The sequence below is a fragment of the Lepidochelys kempii genome, chromosome 2, assembly GCF_965140265.1.
Source record: "Lepidochelys kempii isolate rLepKem1 chromosome 2, rLepKem1.hap2, whole genome shotgun sequence".
Taxonomy (NCBI): Eukaryota; Metazoa; Chordata; order Testudines; family Cheloniidae; genus Lepidochelys; species Lepidochelys kempii.
In genome coordinates, this window is record NC_133257.1 from 153,245,349 (window position 1) to 153,269,568 (window position 24,220).

The 24,220-nt window shown below is 40.1% G+C and overlaps 1 protein-coding gene across 2 annotated transcripts in view; it reads left to right on the forward strand.

Annotated features, from left to right (window-relative positions):
* The window catches only part of GABBR2 (gamma-aminobutyric acid type B receptor subunit 2), an 842,917-nt gene that overhangs the window by 166,616 nt on the left and 652,081 nt on the right, over window positions 1–24,220 (forward strand). For both annotated transcript variants that reach the window (XM_073332465.1, XM_073332464.1), the window contains exon 2: window positions 16,618–16,755. In XM_073332465.1, coding sequence (XP_073188566.1) covers window positions 16,618–16,755 — 138 coding nt within the window. The remainder of the gene's footprint in view (window positions 1–16,617; window positions 16,756–24,220) is intronic.

Consider the following 24,220-nt stretch of genomic DNA (forward strand, 5'->3'; position numbering starts at 1 on the left):
GCATCTGTGCTGTGTACAACATAAGAGGATACAGGAGGATGTGGAGAGGTGCCCAGGTTTCATTTCCAGGTGGTGCGCCCAGCCAAAGAATCAGTAATCACGAGTTTATAGGGTAAGATAAATGAACTGCTCCTTTACTGTTCCAGGTGGACCTACAATCTTGTAAACAAGAGTGACAAGTTCTGTTTCCTGTATTGCTGTATGTGACTAGCTGGTGATGGAAGTATCTAACATTTATGTACGCTGTCATGTACTATAAGATTTTCCAGTCCTAGGTGTCTTGTACTGTCATAGGCTGGTAGTATGAATTAACTTAAACTAAATTAAAAAATACATGCAGAACTTAAATTTGCCTCTTAGAGGCTAACCTAAGTGGCAGCATCATCAAATCATCACATATTATTCTTTAAATATATTACCTTAGTAAAGTTTAATTCATTATGGTCAGAGCTCAACTGTTTTACATCCTAGAGGGATTTTATTTTAAAAATTTAATGTGTGATGGAGAAGGGGGGAGAAGTCCATGACAAAATTTCTTGACTTCTTGGATTGCATTGTAAATTACAGTTTTTGGTTGGTTTTTTGACTGCATTAAGATTTCCCCCTGCTCCAATATCATTTCATCTGTACTTAGAAGACCCTTTAATAATGCTTTAGGATATTAGTTTAGGGCAGTGCATAATGGAGGCTAGGGGAGGCTAAGCCTCCCCAAATCTCACACTGATGGGGAGCAGGGGGTGGGAGTGGTGGATTACTGCCTGGGGCCCTTTGGAAAAATCTCCCCCTGCCATGACCCTGGGGCTGGAAGAGCTCTCGCTCCCTGCCACAAAACTTTTCTGGTCTCAGGGCAGCAGCGAGGATGGGGGCCAAAGGAGAGAGCAGGGGGCGGGCCCTCCGAGGGAACAGGTGGAATTGGGGCAGGGCCGGGGGGAGAAGGGGCAGCATGGGGCTGGGGCCATGGGAGGAACAGGACAGGGCCACAGGGAAAGGGGCCCGGGCTAAGAGCTCCAGCGAGGGCAGAAAGTTTGACCCTGGATGGAGCCAAGCTCTCAGCCCCCCACCTGTATGGCCCCAATCGAGCTGTCAGCCACCCCACCATCCCCGCCCCGGCCAGGACCATAGAGGGAAGGGGCCAAGATCTCAGCCTCCGCCTCCTCCGCCCTGGGGCCATGGGGGGAAGAGGGCTGAGAGCAGCGAGTGGGAGCAGAGCCTCATCTGGAAGAGGCGAGGCCTCGACTAGAAGAGGCTGTGCAGGGGTTAGCCTCCCCAAGGGGTAGCATCTCCCATCGCCATACACAGCCCCAGGTTTGGCACCCAGGCTCTTTCTACAATGCATGGGGAGAGTTAGGTGCCTAAAAAAGGAATCCACAAAAGCCAACACACTGAGCAGGGTTGCCTAAGCTAGCCAATAAGAAATGGTGAATAGAGGAGTATAGCCTAAGCCCCATTGCTGAAAGGGAGTTAGGCTCCTAACTCCATGCCAGAGAGAGGCACCTTTCTTCACTTGGGATTCACAGCCATGAACTCTTTCCTGGAGTTAGGCACCTAAGTCAGCTCAACCCTTTCTTGTGAAAAACAGCCAGAGGAGGTGGTGGTGATGCCCCCATATAACTTTTAGCCCAGTGGTTAAAGCTGTCACCTGGGAGACCTGGGTTCAAGCCCCATCCTGCTGGAGGTGGAGCAGAGACTTGAGCACAGGTCTCCTTCATCCTACATGAGTGCCCTAACCACTGAGCTGTGGGATCTTTTGGGGCATGGTTTTCCCAGTGTCTCCTGATGAAGATGTTCTGCTTTTTATAAAATACTTAGTCAGTAGGGGTTGAGGGGAGACTGTATCCCAGTAGCTAGGGGCCTTCCCTAACATGAGAGTAACACGCTCAAGTCCCCATCACACTCTCTGGAGTGGTTCAAGACCATGAGTGCCAGTCTCAGAGCATCAGAGGGGGAGCTGTGTTAGTCTGTATCTGTAAAAGCAGCAAAGAGTCCTGTGGCACCTTATAGACGAACAGACGTATTGCCGATGAAGTGGGTATTCACCCATGAAAGCGTATGTTCCAATACGGCTGTTCGTCTATAAGGTGCCACAGGACTCTGCCGCAGTCTCAGAGCAGACTGTTAAGAAGCAGGGAGACACCCCACACTGGTGGTATGTTCTATAAGTAGATTTCACCAGTAACAAATGTGAATTTGTGAAGCACTATAACAGTCCTACCATAGAGTCACCGACAGTCCGCTTGGGCACTCCAGTCTTGCCACCCACACAAGCTGGACTTAGTGACACTTACACTAAAGATCATGAAAAATTCAGGTTGCTCCCAGTCCCAAGAGACCATTCACTTACCCCAGGTCAATTTAGACCTCAGATCTCACACCAAAGACAAAGCTGGTAGCCAATCCTATAGCAAACTAACTAAAGATTATTAACTAGGGAAAAAAACGAGAGAGTTATTCACAGGTTAAAAGCAGGCAACATATGCACACAAATGAGTTACAGTCTTTGGCTCCAAAGGTGACAGAGATGTAGTAATCTAACAGCATTGAACATATTTTAGGGCTAACCCAGGTTGATCCTGAGGATTTCTGCTTTCCTTTCCTAGCTCCAGCACTGTGGGAGTTCATTCAGCAAAGAGATGAAGAATTTTCATGTCTGTTAGCTTTATTTCCTTCTTCTAGAATTCACTTTGATAGGATGAACTTCCTTGCAGGTAGCATCTGCATGGGTGTGAGAGAGCCATTAGCCCAGTCTTTCTATTGTGATATCTCACTATGGCCCACTTAGATTTGACAGGCCTTCTTGATGGGCAGGGGAATCACTTTTCCTGCCTGGGCTCACAAGTTCAGAGCAGGCATTTTTACAGTTTTCTAAAGCAAAACTTACATATTACTTTATAGCATGGGATACAGACATTTCAAGTAAGATTAATGTTTTGTAACCCACACACCTTCTGGGTGTGGTGTTCTGTCCCATCTAATGGCACAGAAACCACTTAAAGAGAGAGCATTAAATGAGTCTGCTCTACAGCCTTAGCTAACAGCCCGTTGGCTTTTAACTCATGCGGTAGAGACTAATGCACTAAGCTTCAGAAGTCCCCAGTTTGATCCTGCCCACTGGGGTCTGTTGGTGTTACACATTCATCAACTTATAAGGATTTTATATAGAGTCTAAACACTAAGCACTTCTTTACAAGTCTAACACTTATCTTGAACAATATTAACGTACAGGTGAGCTGGTCTGTTTTCCGCTTTGAAATAGTCAGTGCTCAGCTTACTCCTACAGCCTTTGGCAAGAGCTGGCACCAGGTCTACCAGCATCACACACCCCTACTCCAGTGAATAATTATTTATACAGTGGAATAGCTGCAACTGGAGAGATTGGGAAAGACCTGCCTTGTAACACCCCATTGCCTAGTGGCTAGGCTGCTCTCCTGGAATACAGAAGACTTGTATTCAAGTCCCTGCTCCAAATCAAAGTGGGGATTGAACCCAGTTCTCCAACAAACTGGGTAAATGCTCTAACTACTGGGGTAAAAACTTATAAGGGGAAAAGCTGCTGCTGCCAGCACCATCAAACACACACTCTGATCAGGCCCTGCAGGTAAGATAGGCAAGGGACCAACTCATTTGAGGATCCCATTGGGCTTAGATGTGAGTTAAGTGCCAAGCAGCTCAGCAGCATCAGAAATTGTTAGCTGTGTCCATACCCGCCAGCCAAAATTTTGATGCTGAGGGGACTTTACCAGTGAAAACATAGGCACCTAGCGAATTTAAGCATCTATAGGGTTAGGCAACAGTTTTGAAGAGGGTTTCTAAATTTTGGATTTGGGCACCTAAATCCCTTTGTGAATCTAGCATGGGCTCTTTCCACTGACTTCCATAGGAGCTTTTTTGCTCCCTGCAGCTGTGCCAAACCTCAGAGCTCTTGCTAGTTTTTATGAGGACCACGTGATCTTCAAGCTGTCACCTGATCCCTGACCTCACAGTCTCAGTTGGGAGGCAGCTGATTAGTCACATATGGGGGACCAGCCACCCTGTGACATATACTGTAGTCAATCATCCCAGGAATGTTACAAGACAGTACACTTTTACCTTTTTCAGTCTACAACTGTTGCCTGATTGTTGTTATTTATTAATTTAGATTTTCTGTTTTTTACATTCATCTTAATTCACTCCTTCCTTTTATTTACTGAACAGCTGTCTTGAGCATGTACTCAGATGGGTGTCAGTCTGTGCATCTCAATTTTAAATGTACTAAAAGAAGTAAGATTGAAATAGTGGTCATTAGAATTCAGCAATGACATTTCTGGCCTGCCTCAACTACAAAATTATCTGGAAGATATTACTTCTTTTATTAAAACTGAATGTGGAGAACATTAATGAATCAGATAGTACAACAATATAGCTTAGGTGTATAAAATATGCATCATTCCAAAGCATCATTAAGGGCATGCATTTAACATACTAATATACATCCTTATTGAATTTAGTGACCCTCAGGTACTGGTCACAGTTCTCAACAATTGATCACCATCTTGTGCAGAGAGAAACAAACATTTACTAATCAATAACAGAATAAAAACGAAAATGAAAATAAAATAAAAATTAAAGAATAATTGTTATAATAAACCTTTAAAAATACAGTTCCACAAAGTAATTCACTCATAAAGTTCAAGAATAAAAAAATTAAATACTTTAAAGTAATTCTGCATTAGGGAACAATAATTTTGATTATGCATATATTATTTTTGAAAATTTAAAGATTAAAGTTTAAATGTATCACCTCCTATTTATGCAGTGTAGTTGTAGCTTGTCTCTCTCACCAACAGAAGTTGGTCCAATAAAATACATTACCGTACCCACTTTGTCACCTCCTATATAGCAATCTCACTCTAGATGAAGAAAAGAAAAAGCAGCATATTAAATGAGCTAAAATATGAAAACCTCTCAGCTGAATTTGAAACTTCTTTTTGTGGCTTTTTGGCTAATATTCTAAAATGGTATCAATACAGGAATGAAGAAAGATAGATTTCATGTAGTCTGTAGGGGTTCATGCAACATGACAAGATCGGTTATGCTATTTGAAAGGAGGTGTTATTTATGGAAATTAAGCATAAACAATGAGACTGAAGAGCATGAAAAGAAATATGAAAGCACTAGAAGAGCCACGTACCAAGCTGACACTAGTGATTGAGTTGAACCTGCCAAAATTATTTTCCTTCGCACCTCAATTTGTACTTGAGTCATAATAATCCAATACCCTGCAAGTCTACTACATTCTATCACTTTCTCTGAGAATGAAAGAAGCAACAAAACAGTACCTCACCTGCATCATTTTATTTAAATGAAGGTGATCACGGTGTTCAAGTGTGTGAAACAATGCCTTTTGATGCTGATTAAATGCCAAAGCACAATTGATGTGCGGGAGGAATCTCAAAAGCCTTTATTACTAGTAAAGAATACCACAGATATTATCATTATCTTATTGAATAATAATGACTAATTCAATGTTTTATTAGAAATAAATTATTTCTAACAATTTCATGGTAGAAATGCTCTATTTATTTTAGCATAAGCATAATGGTTAATATGTACCTTGTACTCAGCTGGACGCTGTGAACTGTCAGGTTGGAAGGCAAGGGCCTTCTTCTAAGAATAATCCCACCGAAGCAGGAAACAGCTGGAAGCAGTCAACGAGAGCAGCTATGTAGGGAGAACCTGGGTTTAGTAAGAGTTTGTATTGTGATTTAAGGGAATGGTTTTGCTTTCATTCTAATGAAAATACACTGGTTGTTTGTCATTTTGGGGAACAGATGAACCCTTTACTTGCTCAACATACTGAGGAAATGCGAAACTGCCTATTTTAATCCTTTTAAAAAGGTAACATGGGGTATGTCTACACTGCAATTAAAAACCCACAGCTGTTCCATGCCAGCTGACTCATGCTCCCAGAGCTCAGGCTAAGGGGCTGTTTAATTGTAGTGTCAAGCTTCAGGCTCTGGCTGGAGCCTGGATGCTCCGAGGTGGGAGAGTCCCAGTGTTTGTGAACATTTACACTGCAGTTAAATGGCCCCTTAACCCAAGCTCCATGAGCCCAAGTCAGCTCGCACAGGTCAGCCATGGGTGTCTAATTGCAGGGTAGACATACCTATGGGCTTTTTAAAAAGCTGAGTGTGGCTGGTGAGTGACTGTTTCTTTGGCTGTGGCTGCTTGTACTTGATGTAGCTTGAAACTTCCAGACAATAAACTATTCTGCTGAAAGCCCTATTTTTGTTTCTCTTTTAATCTTTGTAAATGGGGATATGGGGCACCTTTGGACTGTAATCAAGCAAGACATTTTAAGTTTAAAGAAATTCAGGCACTCTATTTTCAGTAATAGGGCTATGAAAAAATGAAATGTTTTCTTTGTTTTTTAAATAGCTCTGAGAGGGTTTTTGGTTCTGAAATATTTTCCTCTTTTAAAAATTCAACCTTGTCACATAAATAGACCTATTCTTCATGAGGTCTAGTGAACAGTGTAGCAACCTGGAAGAATTTGGAGGCGATACCAGGAAGTCCATCTTTGTGCAGATGGCTAGGAACGTTAATCTGCAATTAGAACAGCTCCATAAATAGTTCTTTTAATAAAAAGCCTATTTTTAGTTTAATAAGAATGGAGTCCTCTCATGGTGGCAGTGGTCAGTCTGAGATGTGTAAAAAAGAGGAGGGCGTGACTAGCATGAAGAAAAAGCAGCACCTATAAACAGATGAAACACATCTTATGGAGGTACTCAGGCCATGAGTAAAGTTGGAATACCAGACCAATAAAACAAAACCAAAAAACCTTGCACAGTCATGGAATTAGAAGAAAGAAATTAGGCTGTATATAGAGCTGACCGGCGGATAAAGATGAGAAAATTAATTTAAAGTGGTTTTCTATTTAATTTGAGGAAAAGAGACGAGAAGAGAGTGAGACACTTTGCCATGGATAATACCTGAAATATTTGAACATCCGATAAAAAGTGTCTGAGTAGTGCGACCCCAAGGAGAGTAAGACAGTAGTGAGATTTTTTTTTTTTACCTAAAATCAAGAAGCAGAAGAGAGAATAGATACTAGTGTTACTGAGCTGAGAACTCTGGCATCCACATGTAATTTTAAAAATATAAAATATTCCTTAATCAGAGATAGGATTTTTTGTGGGACATATGGTTTAAATCTAAAGGCATGATTACTGAGAGAAATCAATCTAACTCTGGAGTAATGCCTCCAAATAGCATGGGCAGCTAAACTATCTGGGGAAAAGATCAAAACAATGTCAGCCACAATGTCAGTTTTGGGAGGGAGCTTAGAGAGGGAGCATGCGAGCCAGATACACATAACAAACATTTCCTAGACTTAGGCCAATTTAAAAAACCCTGAACAAAAACCACCACTACCACCACCACCAAAACAAACAAACAAACCCTGCAAGAGTAACAATAATGCAGGCAGATGTCCAGCAGCAGGGTGGGGGGATATCCAATTTATTGCACTAAATGCAGCATGTAGGATTACCTGCCTTGTGGGCATATGTGTGTATTCAGTGCAAGCAGCTCATGGCCATCAGAGACTGAGTATGGGCTCTTGAGACTAGAGTGGCTAAACTGGAGGAGCTAAGGGTGATAGAGAGACTTTACATAAATGAGACTTTACATACTTTACATAAATGAGACTTTCCAGGATATGGTAGAGCAATCCCACCCCCAGTCTGACAGCCTCTGTGCTATTCAGGAGGACAAAAGTCTTCAGAAAGGAGAACATCAACCTGGAGCAGAGGGAAATGATCCCATTGTTAGGACCCTCCTTTCGGATGATGTCATGGTATAGTCCTGCACTGAGGATACTGCTCTGGAGGAGGGAACCCCAGTTATTAGGAAGAGACAGGTAATAGTAATGAGGGGTGCAATTATTAGACATATAGATAGTTGAGTTTGTGATGACTGGGAGAACAGTATGGAGAACTGCCTGCTGGGTGTGAAGGCTGAAGACATTTGAGACATCTAGACAGTCTTATATGCAGGGCTGGGAAGGAGCAAGTGGTTGTATCATGTAGGTACCAATGACATGGGGAAAGTAGGAGAAGTGTCCTGGAGGCCAAATTTAGAATGCTAGGTAAGAGATTAGAGTCCAGGACCTCCATGGTAGCATTCTCTAAAATGTTCTCAGTTCCATGTGAAAGGCCAGTTAGACAGGCAAAACTGTAGGGTCTCAATGCCTGGATGAGACAATGGTGTTCAGAGGAGGGATTTAGGTTTATTAGGAACTGGAGAACCTTTTGGGAAAGCAGGAGCCTATACAGGAAGGATGGACTCCACTACATCAAAATGAAACCAGGTTGCTGGCATGTAAAATTAAAGAAGTCATAGAGGAGTTTTTGAACTAAGGACTTGGGAAAAGCCAACAGGTGCAGAGGAGCACACGGTTTGGACAGACATATCCCTTAGGGGAGGAGGTAATAAATATACCCTAGTAAAGAGACAAGGATAAAAGCTAATAAAGTACAGGTGGGAACTGAAGAGAAACAGTCAAATGAAAACAAGTCCCATTCAATTACATCCCATGCAGACAGACAACTAAATATTGACAAATTTTATAAGTTCTTGTATTCAAATGCAAGAAGTGTAAATACTTGGAAGAACTTGAATGCCTGGTACTAAATAAGGCTATTGATATAATAGGTATTGCAGGACCTTGGTGGAACAGTAACAACCAATGGGACACAGTAATGCCAGAGTACAAAATATATAGGAATGACAGAGTTAGGTTGCACTGGTGGTAGTGGAGGGGGCAGTATATTTGAAAGGAAACATAGAATCAAATACAGTAAAAATCTTAATGAATCAAGCAGCACCATAGACTATCTACAGATGGAAATTCCATGCTTGAATAATAAGAGTAAATCAGTAGGGATATAATACTGACCACCTGACCAGGACAGTGATGGTGATTGTGAAATGCTCTGGGAGATTTGAGAGGTCACAAAAACAGAAAACCCAATAATAATGGGGGATTTCAGTTATCCCCATATTGACTAGCAACATGTCACCTCAGGATGGAATGCAGAAGTAAAATTTCTAGACATCATTAATGACTGCTTCTTGGAGCATCTAGTCCTGGAATCCACAAGGGGAATGGCGATTCTTGATTTAGTCCTAAGTGGCACACAAGATCTTGTCCAAGAGATGAATATAGCTTAACTGCTTGGTAATAGCAACCATAAAGTAACTAAATTGAACATCCTCATGCAGGGGGAAATACCGAAGAAACCCACCATGCTAGCATTTACTTCAAAAAGGAGAACTACACAAAAATGCAGAGGCTAGTTAAATGGAAATTAAAAGGAGTGAAATGAGTGCAAGAGTGAAATGCCTGCAAACTGCATGGAAACTTTAAAAACACCATAATAGAGGCTCAAACTATATGTCCACCCAAATTAAAAATGAAAACGAAACAATACGAGGACCAAAAAAATGCTACCATGTGTAAAAAACAAAGTAAAAGAGGTAGTTAGAGCTAAAAAGCCATACTGTAAAAAAATGGAAGTCAAATTCTACTGAGCAAAATAGAAAATAATATAAACTCTGGCAAATTAAGTATACAAATGTAATTAGGCAGAGCAACTAGCAAAAGACAAAAACTAATAGCAAAAAAGTTTTAAAGTACATCAGAAGCAGGAAACCTGCCAAACAGTCAGTGGGGCCACTGAACGATTATGGTGCTAAAGGAGCACTCAAGGAACACAAGGCCATTGCTGAGAAGCTAAATGAATTCTTTTGCATCAATCATCACTGCAGAGGATGTGAGGGAGATTCCCACACCTGAGCCATTCTTTTTAGATGACAAATATGAGGAACTGTCTCATATTGAGGTGTCATTAGATTTGTTTTTGAACAAATTGATAAATTTGACATTACTAAATCTCCAGGACCAGCTGGTATTCACCCAAGAGTTTTGACAAAACACAGATATGAAATTGCAGAACTACTAATTTTGGTAAGTAACCTATCGCTTAAATCAGCTTCAGTACCAGATGACTGGCAGAGAGCTAATGTAATGCCGATTTTCAAAAAAGGCGCCAGTGGCAATTGCAGGCAGTTAGCCTAAGTTTAGTATCAGGCACGTAGGTTAAAACTATAGTAAAGAATAGAATGATCAGACACATAGATGAACACAATAGGTTGGAGAAAAGTCAACACAGCTTTTGGGAAATCATGCCTCACCAGTATAGTAGAATTCTTTGAGGGTGTCAGCAAACATGGAGAGGGGTGATCCAGTGGAGGTAATATACTTGGACTTTCAGAAAGCCTTTGACAATGTCCCTCACTAAAGGCTCTTAAACAAAGTAAGGAGTTATGGGATAAGAGGGAAAGTCCTTTGATGGATCAGTAACTGATTAAAAGATAGGAAACAAAGGGTAGGAATTAATGATCACTTTTCATTATGGAGAGAGGTAAATATTGGGGTCCCCTAAGGATCTCTAGTGGAACCAGAGCTGTTCAAGATATTGAAAAGTGATCTGGAAAAAGGGGCAAACAATGAGGTGGCAAAGTTTGTAGACAATACAAAATTATTTAAGATAGTTAAGTCCAAAGCAGACTATGTTCCCGAATTACAAAGGCAACACATAAAACTGGGTGACTAGGCAAGAAAATGGCAGATGAAATTCAGTGTTGATAAATGCGAAGTAATGCATATTGCAAAACATAATCCCAACTATACATACAAAAGAATAAGATCTAAGTTAGCTGTTACCACTCAAGAAAGAGATCATTGTGGAGTCATCATGTATAGTTCTCTGAAAACATCTGCTCAGTGTGCAGCAATTGTAAAAATTAACCTCACAGAATCTAAGATATCATTAGGAAAGGGATAGATAATAAGACAGAAAATATCATAATGTCATTATATATATCCATGGTATGTCCACACCTTGAATACTGCATGCAATTCTGGTTGCTCCATATCAAAACGATATATTAGAATTGGAAAAAAATATAGAGAAGAGCAACAAAAATGATTAAGGGTATGGAACAGCTTCCATATGAGGAGAGATTAAAAAGATTGGGACTGTTCACATAGAAAAGTGATGGCTAAGAGGGGGTATGATAGAGGTCGATAAAACCACAAATGGTGTGGAGAAAGTGAATAAGGAAGAATTATTTATCCCTTCACATAACACAAGAAGCCGGGGTCGCCCAGTGAAATTAATAGGCAGCAGGTTTAAAACAAACATAAGGAAATACTTGTTCACATAGTGCACAGTCAACCTGTAGAACTCATTGACAGGAGTTGTTGTTAAGATCAAAAGTATGAGTGGGTTCAGAAAATAATAAGATAAGTTAATGGAGGATAGATCCATCAGTGATGGTCAGGGATGTAACCTCATGCTCTGGGTGTTTCAAAACCTCTGACTGACAGAAGCTGGGACTGGAAGACAGGAGATGGATCATTCAGTAAATTGCCATTAAGTTCATTCCCTCTGAAGCAATTGTCGGAAGACAGGACGCTGGCTTAGATGGACAGCTGGTCAGACCCACTACGTCCATTCTTATTTTATGGCCTTATGTCAACATTTCACAAATTCATGTCAATTTTGGTGAATTTCTTCTTGATCAAAGCAAAAAGAAATAATTTCTGTACAAATGATTGACATTATCAAAAGGCAACATTTTGATTTGTTTGGACTAGATTAACAAGGGGTTATAGGGACCAGTTAAAAAACTGAGGTGGTGGTGCCCAACACCCAGTAGCCCAGTGGTAAGGGCTCTCACTTGTGACATAGGAAACCCAGGGACTAGAACATGTGACTTGCTGCTTTTAGGTGAGTGACGTAACCACTAGGCAAAAGGGTACTCTGTGGTGGGTCTCTCTCAGTTTCTTCTGTCAAAGCTGTTCCATTTTGTGTAAGTAATTACATATTAATTGGAGCATAAATTCAAGAGGATTGATTGAGAGAGACCCACCCTAGACTAGACAATAGCCTGGTGATTAGGTCACTCACTTGGAAAGGAGGAGTCTAGATATGACCCGAAACAAAATTGTTCAATTTTTTTTAGTTGCCAGCAAATCCAGAAAATGTTTTTTGGTTCAACCTGAAACAATTTTTTAAAATTATTTTGTTTTATTGGGGGAGGGGGCAAGAGGCTCTTCATAGTTATTTGATTTCTATGGGAGCTAGGCACCCCACTAGGTGCCTAGCTACATCTTTAGGTGCATAAACACCTGTAAATATCATCCTCTAAGAGACTGAGATGCCTCGGTTCCATTTTCAAAAGTGACTTGAGTGTTTAGGAGCTTAAATATCACTGAGAGTCAATGGGTTTAGCAATGCTAAGTCAAATAACTCTAAATACCTCTAAAAATCTGGACTTCAGACAAGAAGTGACAAAAGTGATGAATCATGATAGCAATCTTCAGATCCAGGAGGAAGGATCCCAGTCAGATGCAGATGGGGGCGGGATGGTGTCACTTTTACTCTTTGTTTAATCTAGTAGCAGTGGGAAATTAATCAGACTGAGGTGTGGTTATGGCTGAGCACCCCATTAGGGAAACTGAAATAAGAAATGTTAAACAAAAAAGTTTCCAGGACACAAGTTATTCTGTCCTTCTGTGAGAAGAAAGTGGAAACTTTATCTAACATGCTGAGTGGACTCTAGTTCTGGATGCTAATGTGTTATAACCAGAAAGTGAAACTGATTAGAAACAAACTGTAAACAAATGTGATATTGACTTCTGTTTTCATCACCTGTACAGAGTGAGAAGGAAAAAAAGATAACAAAAAGTAAAAATGGTGGAAAAAACATTTAAGTTTTAGAACTTCTTTCCATTTGTATAATCCATAGTTATTAACAATGCAAGATTATTTTATTCTATTTATTTATTTTGTAAAATGTATGAGGCTTGATTTCAGAGGTGCCAAGCACTGTCATTTAAGACTGATTAGAAAGGGAGCTTCAGATGATCAGTACCTCTGAAATTCATCAGTGTGAATTTTAATCTGATAATGTTGCATAATTTATTATTAATAAGGGCATCTTAGATACTTTATAAGCAGTAAAAATTGGGCCTGTTGTTGCTTGGTATAACACCTTCCCTTCCGGAGTAAGACTGTGGTGAGACTACTGTCACAATATCTAAATGCCTCTGATTTCCTTAACTCTTGTCTTACTGGATGTAGACCTGGCTTTGGCTTTGAAACTACATTGGTTGTGTTGGTTGATGATCAGGCAATAGATGAGAATTATGTGTTCTTGCAGGTATTATTAGTCTGTCCCCTGCCTTTGATCACAAAGTGATGTTGACTTGTCTACAGGACCTGGCAGGAGTGGACAGACCTGCTTTTTCTTGGCTTTGTTCTTTTCTCTTGAAGAGATCTCACTGGTAGCTGTTCTTCTTTCCATAGAGCTCTCAAGTGCCAGGGGCATCATTCTGTCACCTCTCCTGTGTGATGTGTATATGGGGCTGTTACGAGGGGGGGGGACATGGAGTCTAGTGTTTTTAGTATGCTGATGACACCCAGCTTTGTGTCTATCATATAACTCACATAGTCTCATTCAATGCCTCATTCAATGTCTAGTTGCAGTATGGAGCTGGCTCAAGCTCAAACTAGCAGTACTGAGATGGTGATGAGTGGTTGGGTGAGGTAACTAGGGGAGATAGAAGAAATAACATCAGTTCCTTTAATTGAGGAAGTGCTTCTGTCACTGGGCTTTGTAATTTAGATGTGATTCTGTCCCTCCAGCTGTTGTTGGATGATCATAACACAGAAGTAAACTAGTCAGTTTTCTGCTGTCTGTATCTAGCCTGGAGTTTGCAGCCTCCTTTGTCATATGTGGATCTTGCTACTAGTATCCAAACTGTTGGCAGCTCATGAATAGATTATTGTAATGTGCTCTACATTGGACCACTTATTATAATCAGGGCAACTGAAATGGTGCAGAAAGCACCAATTCACTTATTGGCTGGGCATCTCGCTGGGTGTATGTACCATTAGTACTCTGGGATCTGCACTGGATGCATATCGGTCTCCAAATGCGGTTTAAGTTGTTGGTTATGACTTGGAAAGCATTAAATAACCTGGGAAGTGACTACTGGGAGAGTACACTTCTCTCCCTGTGACATATTGCCCCAGGTGTGGACACTGGAGATGCTCAAATTAAATCTCCTTTCAGAGATGGAGTTGCTGGGAGTTCACATGGGAGTTCCAGGACTCACCAGTGCCACTACCATCTTGATCCAAAATATCCCATATTTGGGGAACCTCTAGAAATTCTGAAAGAGCCATCCATTTGATAGGGTTCTGGGAGAGGACTGGGTGAGAAGGAGCCTTTTGTAGTTTTTTGGCTAAGTGCTCAAGTAAAGTTGGTCCTCTGTGAATGTTTGTTTTTTAATGCTGCTGGGAATATTATATTGATAATTGAATTATCAGGATGCCTAGATCTTTTGGGTAGGTTTATTTTTGTTTTTTTTTAATATAAAAGTATAAAATAAATAAAACACGGTTCCTGCCATGAAGAACTTACAATATAAACTCCTGAACCTTCTAAAGGATCTCCCCACTTGGACCCTCAAATCTGAGTGGAGTCCCATCCATTTTACTGAGGCTCTATGCGGGCAGATTCATTAGCAGGATCAGGCTGTAGATAGTCAATATTTAAGGAAAGGATGAGAGATAAGATGCAAGAAAATGTGAGGTAACTGAGTGGTGAACGTCAGCATGAGTCATGGTACTTTGAAGATTTTATTTTTAAACATGCCTGTAGATCTTACATTTGTGGAGTAAGGTTTTTTTGTTCCTCTGTTCCTTTTATATGTACTATATTTTATTGGCCACACCTCCCAAGTATTTATTTAAAATTGACTTTTCTCCTTCTTCCACATTCTGGTTCGCACTTTCCGTAAACACCGTTATTCTGTGAAATACCAAATACCACTAAATATCCACAAAAATCAGCAGTTGCATCAAATAACTTGAAGTTGGTATCATGGGAAATGGATAATTGGACCTACAATCTGGACTGGTGAGGTATAAATCTTTCATGCCAAGAGTAGAGTACGTTGAACTATTTTAGAACTTGACCTAGTTGTAGAGTGTCATTGAAGTTCTGCTCAGGATAAACTGCTATTTCAATTTGGAGACATTCCTCAATCCCCAGTAATCGCATAGTTAATTCCTACATTGTTTGAGTTTATCAGCAGTCCATCAAATTGATAAGTCTGTGCCAACCTGAACAAGTTTTATGGAAAACATCTGACATAATGGGGAGAGAGAAGAGTCCGTTTGTACTGTATCATGCAATAAAAATGCATTAAGTGCAAAATTGTATCCTTTGATAAAAGTAAGAAGAATAATTCTGCCCCAAATGGAAATAGAACCATATTTTTCTTTTAAAATATGAAATCTGTAAGGAGATTAATATATGCTTGCAAACATCTTAGTAGAAATCTGTTTTCTTTTAACAAAGAGCAATACAATACTCTATTTAAAATAGGATGATAGTAAATGTTATATCAACAATATATGAATACATGTGAACAAATGAATTGTTATAATTAAATATTGGAGGCTGTTGTACCATGGTTTTGTAAGGATTATATTTAAAGAGGACTTCCTAGGAAAAAAAGGGGAGAACTAGAAAAAAGAATCTGTTGGCCCCATTAGCCACCATATAGCCTGACAGAAATCTAATCTGTATCTGCTCCTATTAATGTCTGGAAGCAGAATTCTTGATTTCAGGCATATGTTCTACTAACATTCTTCTACAACATGAAATATCAAGCTGCTACTATATGAGATATTATAGAGAAGTTGAGGCTGTTCCAGCATAAGTCTGATAGTCACATCCCTTGCAACTTCGACTAGAATTGTTCTTCAGACTTCATTTTTTGAGCTTACTCTCAAACTACAGTAGAGCTCTTTATAATTTAAAAGAAGGAAGTAATCCAATTGTTTATAGTCATAGGATTTTAAAATTACACTTTCTTGATGTTTTGACAAATTGTGTCCCTGTTACTTAAAATTATTGTTTTATTATATATTATACATATATATGCATAAAATATAGAGGATTTATATTTTTAATACAAAACAATGTTATTTGCATGCTTTGACATGGATGTAACTTTCACAACAGATGCCAGTGCATAAAATATATTCTTTGGCAAATCTGTCATGTCAAGTATTAAGATACTAGAGAAAATCTAGCTATGAGTAGCAAAATGATTCTATTATCATTTTTAAACATCAGTACTTGTTCTTTGTCACTGCCGCTTCGTTCTCCATCACAGATGTTAATGGCTAATATTTTAGCTGTCGAAACTCTGGCAGAGTGGGCACAAGGGAGTTAAATGATGCATGAAACTTCTTCCTATAAGCTTTTGCCTCCAGTACAGAGGCTGGGTACATTGAGAATCCTTGTGTTCAGGAAGTCCAAAGCTCAGGGTGCACGGCACTTTGCAAGTTTGGGTACTAAGAAATCAAACCCAGTCAATTCAATGTCTGAATATTTTGTCTGTTCAATAGTTTGTTGCTAAGTCAGTATTGTTATCTGTGATGGTCCATTTTGTCAGAGATTTCTATTCAAGAAATAATTCTTTTTTTCCAGTGTGACAATGCAAAAGGACTCAAAGCCTTCTATGATGCAATAAAATATGGACCTAATCATCTGATGGTTTTTGGTGGAGTATGTGCAACAGTCACTTCTATCATTGCTGAATCCCTAAAAGGATGGAATTTAGTTCAGGTAAGTCATGACATATAATATATTTGACTACTGACTATCTTCAAATTCTTTAAAGAAATTTTTGGAAAATTAATACCTGTTAAAAGTTTTGATTAATGCTTTGCAAAATGTTAAATGTGAATAACTAAACAATAACTTTGAAGATCAATGAGGTTATATATAAAAAGGACAATCATTTCAAATACTAATTTAAAACTTTAATTTAACACTTTCAGGGATTGGTATGTTGAGGCTTCAAAAATATATTAAAGCTGTTCAGAACATTTGTGATTAAAAATTAAAAGTATTTTGTTTACTTGATTTGCCTTGGCAGATAGTTATTTACATTTTATGGGATATATGCCTGAATTGTGAGATTAATGGAATACAGAGATCATTCAAGCAACCTGGTGTGCTAATCCAGTGCCTGATCTAAAAAGCCCAATAAAGTGAATAGAAAGACTCCCTTTGACTTCAGCAGGCTTTGAATCAACATATCCTGATGTCTTCACTCAGTTTTTTTCCTAGTCATTATTCAAGCAAACTCACACTGACTTCAAAAGAAATTGAAATTAATACTTTTTTAGTAAAAACTAAATAAGGACCTCAGTATTTGGCCCATACATCACATCTATGCCCAGCTGTTCCCTTCTCTGTCATTCTCAAAGGTCCCACTTCATGGGAATTTTCCCTCCCCTGAGGAATCATAGGATTTATTAATACTGATCTTTAAAACAGTCATCCAGATAAGACCAGTAAAGAGCAGCATGAGATGCCTCATGGCCCCAAGGCCTAATGAGGAAATCCTTGTCTTCTGGCTCAGAATCTCCATATTTACAGTGGACTATGCAAACTAGCCAACCAACCTGGGGATGTCATTTGGGATCCTCCCTGGCTTATCCCTCAAATGTGAATGATTTGGAACTGGTTGTAGGAAGGCTTCTGAGTTCTACATACTGCGTATATGACCAGTGTGTAACCAATAAGCTAGCAATGATGGGAGAAGCTCAAAGAGGTCATTTTTAAGTTTGGTTTGGAAGTGGATAAATGACTGAATAGTGATCGATAAAATATGCCTTTCATACTATCCCAGGGCAAGTGTATAAAAATTGCATGTTATAAATGTATAACAATTACTTAAGTTCTGTAAGTAATTTTTTTTACACAGGAACTTTACCTAATTCAGTGCACAGGATGGAGACACAAGGGGCAGAATTAAGGTAGTGAAGGGGACATAGTGGGGGTGAAGGTGCAGAGAAGGGAGACTTAGCTTCATATTACTCAGCGTGAGGCAGCACTATGAAGATTCAAGGGCAAACTTTACACCAACTAAATGCACTCTGTTCCTTCCCTGTAACTCTTCAGAGTTGCAAGTTGTTTTTTCACTTGAGTTGTCCTACCAGTATTTGTCTAGAATTTTATCCCTCCCCACAAGTCATTCAGTTTCTCTTTAAATGTCCCCTAAACAGTTTCATTTTCTCTGTATTTTAAGAGTGACTCTTTGCAAAGGATTTTCTGATACTTTTTACGAAGGATCTTTCATAGAACCCCCCAGAAGGTATGGTTGTGAAGCAAAGATTTTATTTTTATTCCTCCACTATACCTTGGATGGAGTTGTGTTCTTCTAAGCTTAGGTAGCTTGTATGATGATGAAAATAGCAGGGTATCCTGGGGGAAGAGGGCATAGCAGTGGAAAATGTGGCATTCCCAATGACTAAATGATGAAAGAACATAAATGAGAGCAGGGTTGGGTGGGGATTTCATGAAGTATAATGGGTGGTGCGGAAGTAATGAATACAACTTTAGATATGGTTTGCAAAAAAGTAATAATGTTTGCTAGACTGTACTGCCATACAGTGGGTATTATTGGTGAATAAGTCTGATGGGTGGATAAACGCAAATCCTTCTGTTCACAAGGTTGCAATTTGTTTAACCAGTATCCTTGATTTAAAACTTAACTTCAGCAGCAACAATTATACAGATCTTGTGGGGGAGGGCTAGCTCAGTGGTTTGAGCATTGGCTGCTAAACCCAGGGTTCTGAGCTCAGTCCTTGAGGGGGCCATTTAGGGATCTGGGGCAAAAATTGGGGTCCTGCTTTGAGCACGGGGTTGGACTAGATGACCTCCTGAGGTCCCTTCCAACCCTGATATTCTATTAAATGAATTGCATACAGCATCACTGAAGACTCAAAACTACCATCCCCAAAAATGTCAGCGGTTTCACTTAAAGGTGTGACAATGGACACTAATACAGAATCATAGAAAGTAATGTGGATGATGTAGTAGTAGTAATTTAGATGAAGCCAAGAAGAGGAAGAGGAGGGAAAACAATTTCTATACATATAACTACTGGCAGTAGGCAGACCTGGCATTACACTGCAAGGAAAAGAATCTGAATTTGGCTCCCTAACCCCCATCAGTCTTTTCCTGTGAAAGCCACAGAGGCAGCATATTTAGGCCACAGTACGTACTGATTTGTTTTACACTGACCCCCTCTGGCTGGCTGAAGTGATGGCTTTTCTCCATAAAAGAGATGCTTTAGTGCAGGACACTCCTGAAGCAGCGGTTGGAGTAGAGAAGAAGAAAATAGAGAGCAGAGGAGCAGAGTAGTTGCTTAAACATCCTTCCATTTGTTATCAAAGATAGGGATAGCTTTCCTACTCTCAGCTTGATATTTTCCCCAAAGCTTTCTAGACCAAGTGAAAAATACTTCTGCCACCATGCTTCCAAAGCTGTCCCTCTCTTCCCCTCCCGCCAAAACATCCCCCAAATCACCCACACCCATGAAATATAAGGGAATAAAATAGTCATACAATGTTTATTATTTATTGAGTTGCAGCATTATTAATGAACTTTCTAAATAATGAATTTTAAGAAAATGGATTGTACTCTGCCTTCCGTGAATTTATTATTAATTCTTTCCACATCCTGACTTCTTCACTCCACTCTTACTTTCTTATTTTAGGTCATATTTTTCACACCGTTTTGAAATTGTTGTTGCATTTTTTCTTCTCAAGAAGGCAGACTTTAGCAAAGTCAGAGAGATGGTAGGTAAGATCCCTTGGGAAGCAATTCTAAGGGGAAAAACAGTTCCAAGAGAGTTGGCAGTTTTTCAAAGAAACATTAAGGGCACAAGAGCAAACAATCCCACTGCCTAGGAAAGATAGGAAGTATGGCAAGAGACCACTCTGGCTTAACCAGGAGATCTCCAATGATCTGGAACTGAAATAAGATCCTACGAAAAGTGGAAACTAGGTCAAATTGCTCTCTTTAACCTTTGAGGATAGGACCAAAAGCAATGGGCTTCAATTGCAGCAAGGATGGTTTGGGCTGGACATTAGGAAAAACTTCCTAACTGTCGGGGTGGCTAAGCACTGGAATAAATTGCCTAGAGAGGTTGTGAAATCTCTGTCTCTAGAGATTTTTAAAAGCAAATGAGACAAATACCTATCAGGGACAGTCTAGATCAGAGGTGGGCAAACTACGGCCCACGGGCCACATCCGGCCCACGGGACCATCCTGCCTGACCCTTGAGCTCCTGGCTGGGAGGCTAGCCCCCGGCCACTCTTCTGCTGTCCCTCCTCCCTCACAGTGCTCTGGGCAGCGGGGCTGCGAGCTCCTGCCAGGCAGCGTGGCAGCATGTCTGGCTCCAGCCATGCGGCACGGCTGCTAGTCCTGCTGCTCTGAGCAGCATAGTAAGGGGGTCGGGAGTGGGGGGAAGTCAGGGGACGGGGAGCAGGGGGCAGTTGGATGGGGCGGACGTTCTGAGGGGGACGGTCAGGGGATGGGGAATGGGGGGTTGGATAGGCGTGGGAGTCCCAGGGGGCCTGTCAGGGTGGTGGTATGAATAGGAGTCGGGGCAGTGAGGAGACAAGGAGCAGGGGGGAAAGAGGGGTTGGATAGGAGGTGGGGTCCAGGAGAGGCAGTTAGGGGCGAGGGTTCTGGGAGGGGGCAGTCAGGGGACAAGGAGGCGGGGTTGTGGGGGGAGGTTGGATGGGTCAGGAGTTGCGAGGGGGGCAGTCACGGGGCGGGAAGTGGGAGGGGGCGCATAGGGGGCAGGGGCCAGGCTGTTTGGGGAGGCACCGCCTTCCCTACCCAGCCCTCCATACAGTTTTGGAACCCCTATGTGGCCCTCAGGCCAAAAAGTTTGCCCACCCCTGGTCCAGATAATGCGTGGTCCTGCCTTGAGTTCAGATGCTTGAGGTCCCTTCCAGTCCTACGATTCTATGATTCTCCCTCCCTCTGCCCCTTTATGTCCTTTTCTTTCTTACTGTTCTTCTTTTCCCCTTACTTGCTGGCTCTTCTCCTTCCCGTACCCATGATCTTTCTCTCTCTCTCTTACTATCTTTTTAAAAATTATCCCCAGAAACATCCAGTGACATATCCATTTTAGATAGTACCTTTTACAAATCTCAAAATAGGCTGCAGAATTACAAACTATATAATAATAATTTCACCCACCACCAAAATGCAGCCAAATCTTGGTAGAACACACTGCAAAAGGCATATATTTCATAGATAAATTGAGAGGTAAACAACAATAAAAATACATTGGAAAATATTATGTTATATTTTATCAGTTGCATTTTATCCATTATTTAAAAGGACTTGAATTTTTGCATGACTGAAAATTCAAGTGTGCTCATTCCTGACCACTTAAAAAGATGACAACTTCCTGCGCTTCTGCCTCACAACTCATGTGGGTTTAAAGATGGCCTGCAACAACTGAAATGGGAGGGAAGACTGCTAGAGCCCTGGTAGATAAAGTGTCAGGATGAGTGACTGAATATGTCTTAAAGCTATTTAATCACTCATATGCTGTAGCTGTGCAGACGAAAGAGGTTTTTTGCCTCTACCATAGCATCTGCCAAATCTTGATCAGTAGATTTATTTCTGGTCCTGTATTGGTTGGTGAATGGTCTGATTTGAATACCTCCTGTTACAAGCATATTGCTGGTTATCTTGTGGAGAAAATCACCCAGATTCAGACTAAGCTTTCTGCATCTGTGGAAACAGTGTGTTGTCTAGAGGAGACAAATGCTACATTATCTCTATTTGAGTTTCAGCCAGTGATGCTCTCTAAGTGGTCGGGTGAACTTCATCATGCAATCTGTCCTCTGGACACATGTTCTTCCTGACTGGTAAAGGTCATGAGTCTTTATTTTCCTTTGGGCTCACGATGTTTGAAAAGGTTTGCAGTCATCCAACTTACAGTGTTTGGATGCCTGAGATTTTCTTAGTCTTTGTCAATTTCTAGGTAATGACTTGGATATGGCACAGAAACTGCTCTTGTGGCTCTGATCTTCTAATGATGAATGAAGAGAAAATATTCCTATTAGTAGTATGAGATCTATTATTTGCCTTTGATACATTAGTCATGAAGTGTTAAAGATATACCTAAGTGCCTTCATTCTTATCTCTCTGAGAGGTTTAAGAGGGTAATGTTGGGCAATTCTTCTCTACACTGGACAGCTTTTTCATTTATATATGATTGCAACCTTTTCTTTCCACTGTAGACTTTGCCATGATTTATGCCAAGACCATGATTTATGTCTTCTCAATGACTTTAGGAACCACCTTGAAATGGACCATTTCATTCTTATTTTTTGGACCCTAAATTTAGGACTGTGATATGCAGAATCCCCATAGTGCAAGCCACTGTAGTCAATATATATTGATCTATGTGAAAGCTTGCCTGCAAAATAGTAATTATTAGACACTGAACATAATACTGATTTTACGGTTATGTTTGAATTTAATTTTGCAAAGAACTCAGATTTTTGGTAAAAATAAGTTTGTCAGAATAACTTTTGTTCAAAATTATTATTTTGCGAAACAATTTGTCAACCATGGTTTAAACAAATAAATGTAGCATCAGGTTATTTGGAAAGATAACTCTGGTTCCAGCTGCTTTGTACATCAGAGGCTGCACAAAACAACTGACAACTTTCCCAGTACAAACAGCTGAGGTTTCTCTTCTTATAGGGCCCTATGAAATCTGCCCCTGCTGTATAGGGGTGTAGGAGGAAGAGAAGTGGGTGTGATCAAGGAGAGTCAGAGTGCTGAATATTCTAGCCAATCCCTTGTCTTCTCCAAACGGTGTCAGAGCTGTTTTGGTCCCCAGTGTTCTGAGCATTGGAGGAGCTAAAACGTGACTTCGTTTCTCTCTGTTACCCCAGCGTCTTACTTGTTCCCTTCAGGAGCTCTGCCCAACATTATTTACTTACATCATGAATAACTCACTTGCAGTCATTGGAGTTATACCACTGTAAAGCCAGTGTAATTGAGAGGAAAATCAAGCTCAGTACATCAGGGTATGGTATAAGACCAACTGACCCTTAGATGTGTAGGGCAATTTCTATTCCTGACTATACTCCAGTTGTTCTAATTACAATATCATTATTGTGTCTGGAACTTGAAAAAGACTAACGTATTTCTACAGTTACATAGGCAACTCCCATTAATTTAGGGTAGCAACTAGCATGATCAAACTCTTAGACCTGAAAAGTTATTAATTGGATACCCACCCTTAAAATTCTTAAGTTTAGAGAGATGATCATACACAATAAAATCAATACATACAATACAGTAAAGTGAAGAACATTCCAAAGAACAGTAAAATTAGGGTATAAGACAACGTTATCTAGCAGACAAAAGTATAACACAATCCAATGGCTGGAAATTGAAGCTTAAAGTGAGAGTAATTAACCATTGGAACAATTTACCAAGGGTTGTGGTGGATTCTCCATCACTAATAATTTTTAACTCAAGACTGGATTTTTTTCCAAAAGATATGGGCTAGGAATTACTTTGGGGAAGTTCTACAGTCTGTGTTATAGAGGCATTCAGTCTAGACAATTACATTGTCTTTTCTGGCCTTGGAATATATGCATTGATGAAAAAAGTTGAAAGGTCTTTTTTCAACAATAAAAGCACAGACCCTGATTCACCACTGCATTACTCCTGTATAAACTACAAATACACAAGCATTAATATCAGGGAGAATCAGACCATTATGTTTAAATTAGCTAGAATAATATTTATTCTAGGACAACTGTGCTTAAATTAGATAGAATAATGTTATCCCAAGACTCCAGGATGAAGTACAGTAAACATTATACATCCTACCCAGAGTATGAAGTGAAACATTTAGCCGAAGGGAGCTTTACTTTCCTTCCATCTTCTGCTCATATGTAGAAAACTAATTTAGTTTAACAAGATGAGCTGGCTTAATCTGACTTCCTATCAGTTGAAGACTGGCTTCTATCCAGTTTTCATTTTATTTACGTATGATTATCTATTCCATTTCATCTCAACCAACTTGTATCTATGTTGTTGAAACAAACAATAAGCTAGCATCACCAATACAGCTTTTGTCTTTGATCTAATGTCAGCAAGTCCAATTCATTATAAACGGAGTAAAGAGGCTTATTTCAATCACTTCTTAAAATAAAGCACGATACCGTCATAAATTGGGTCAAAACTA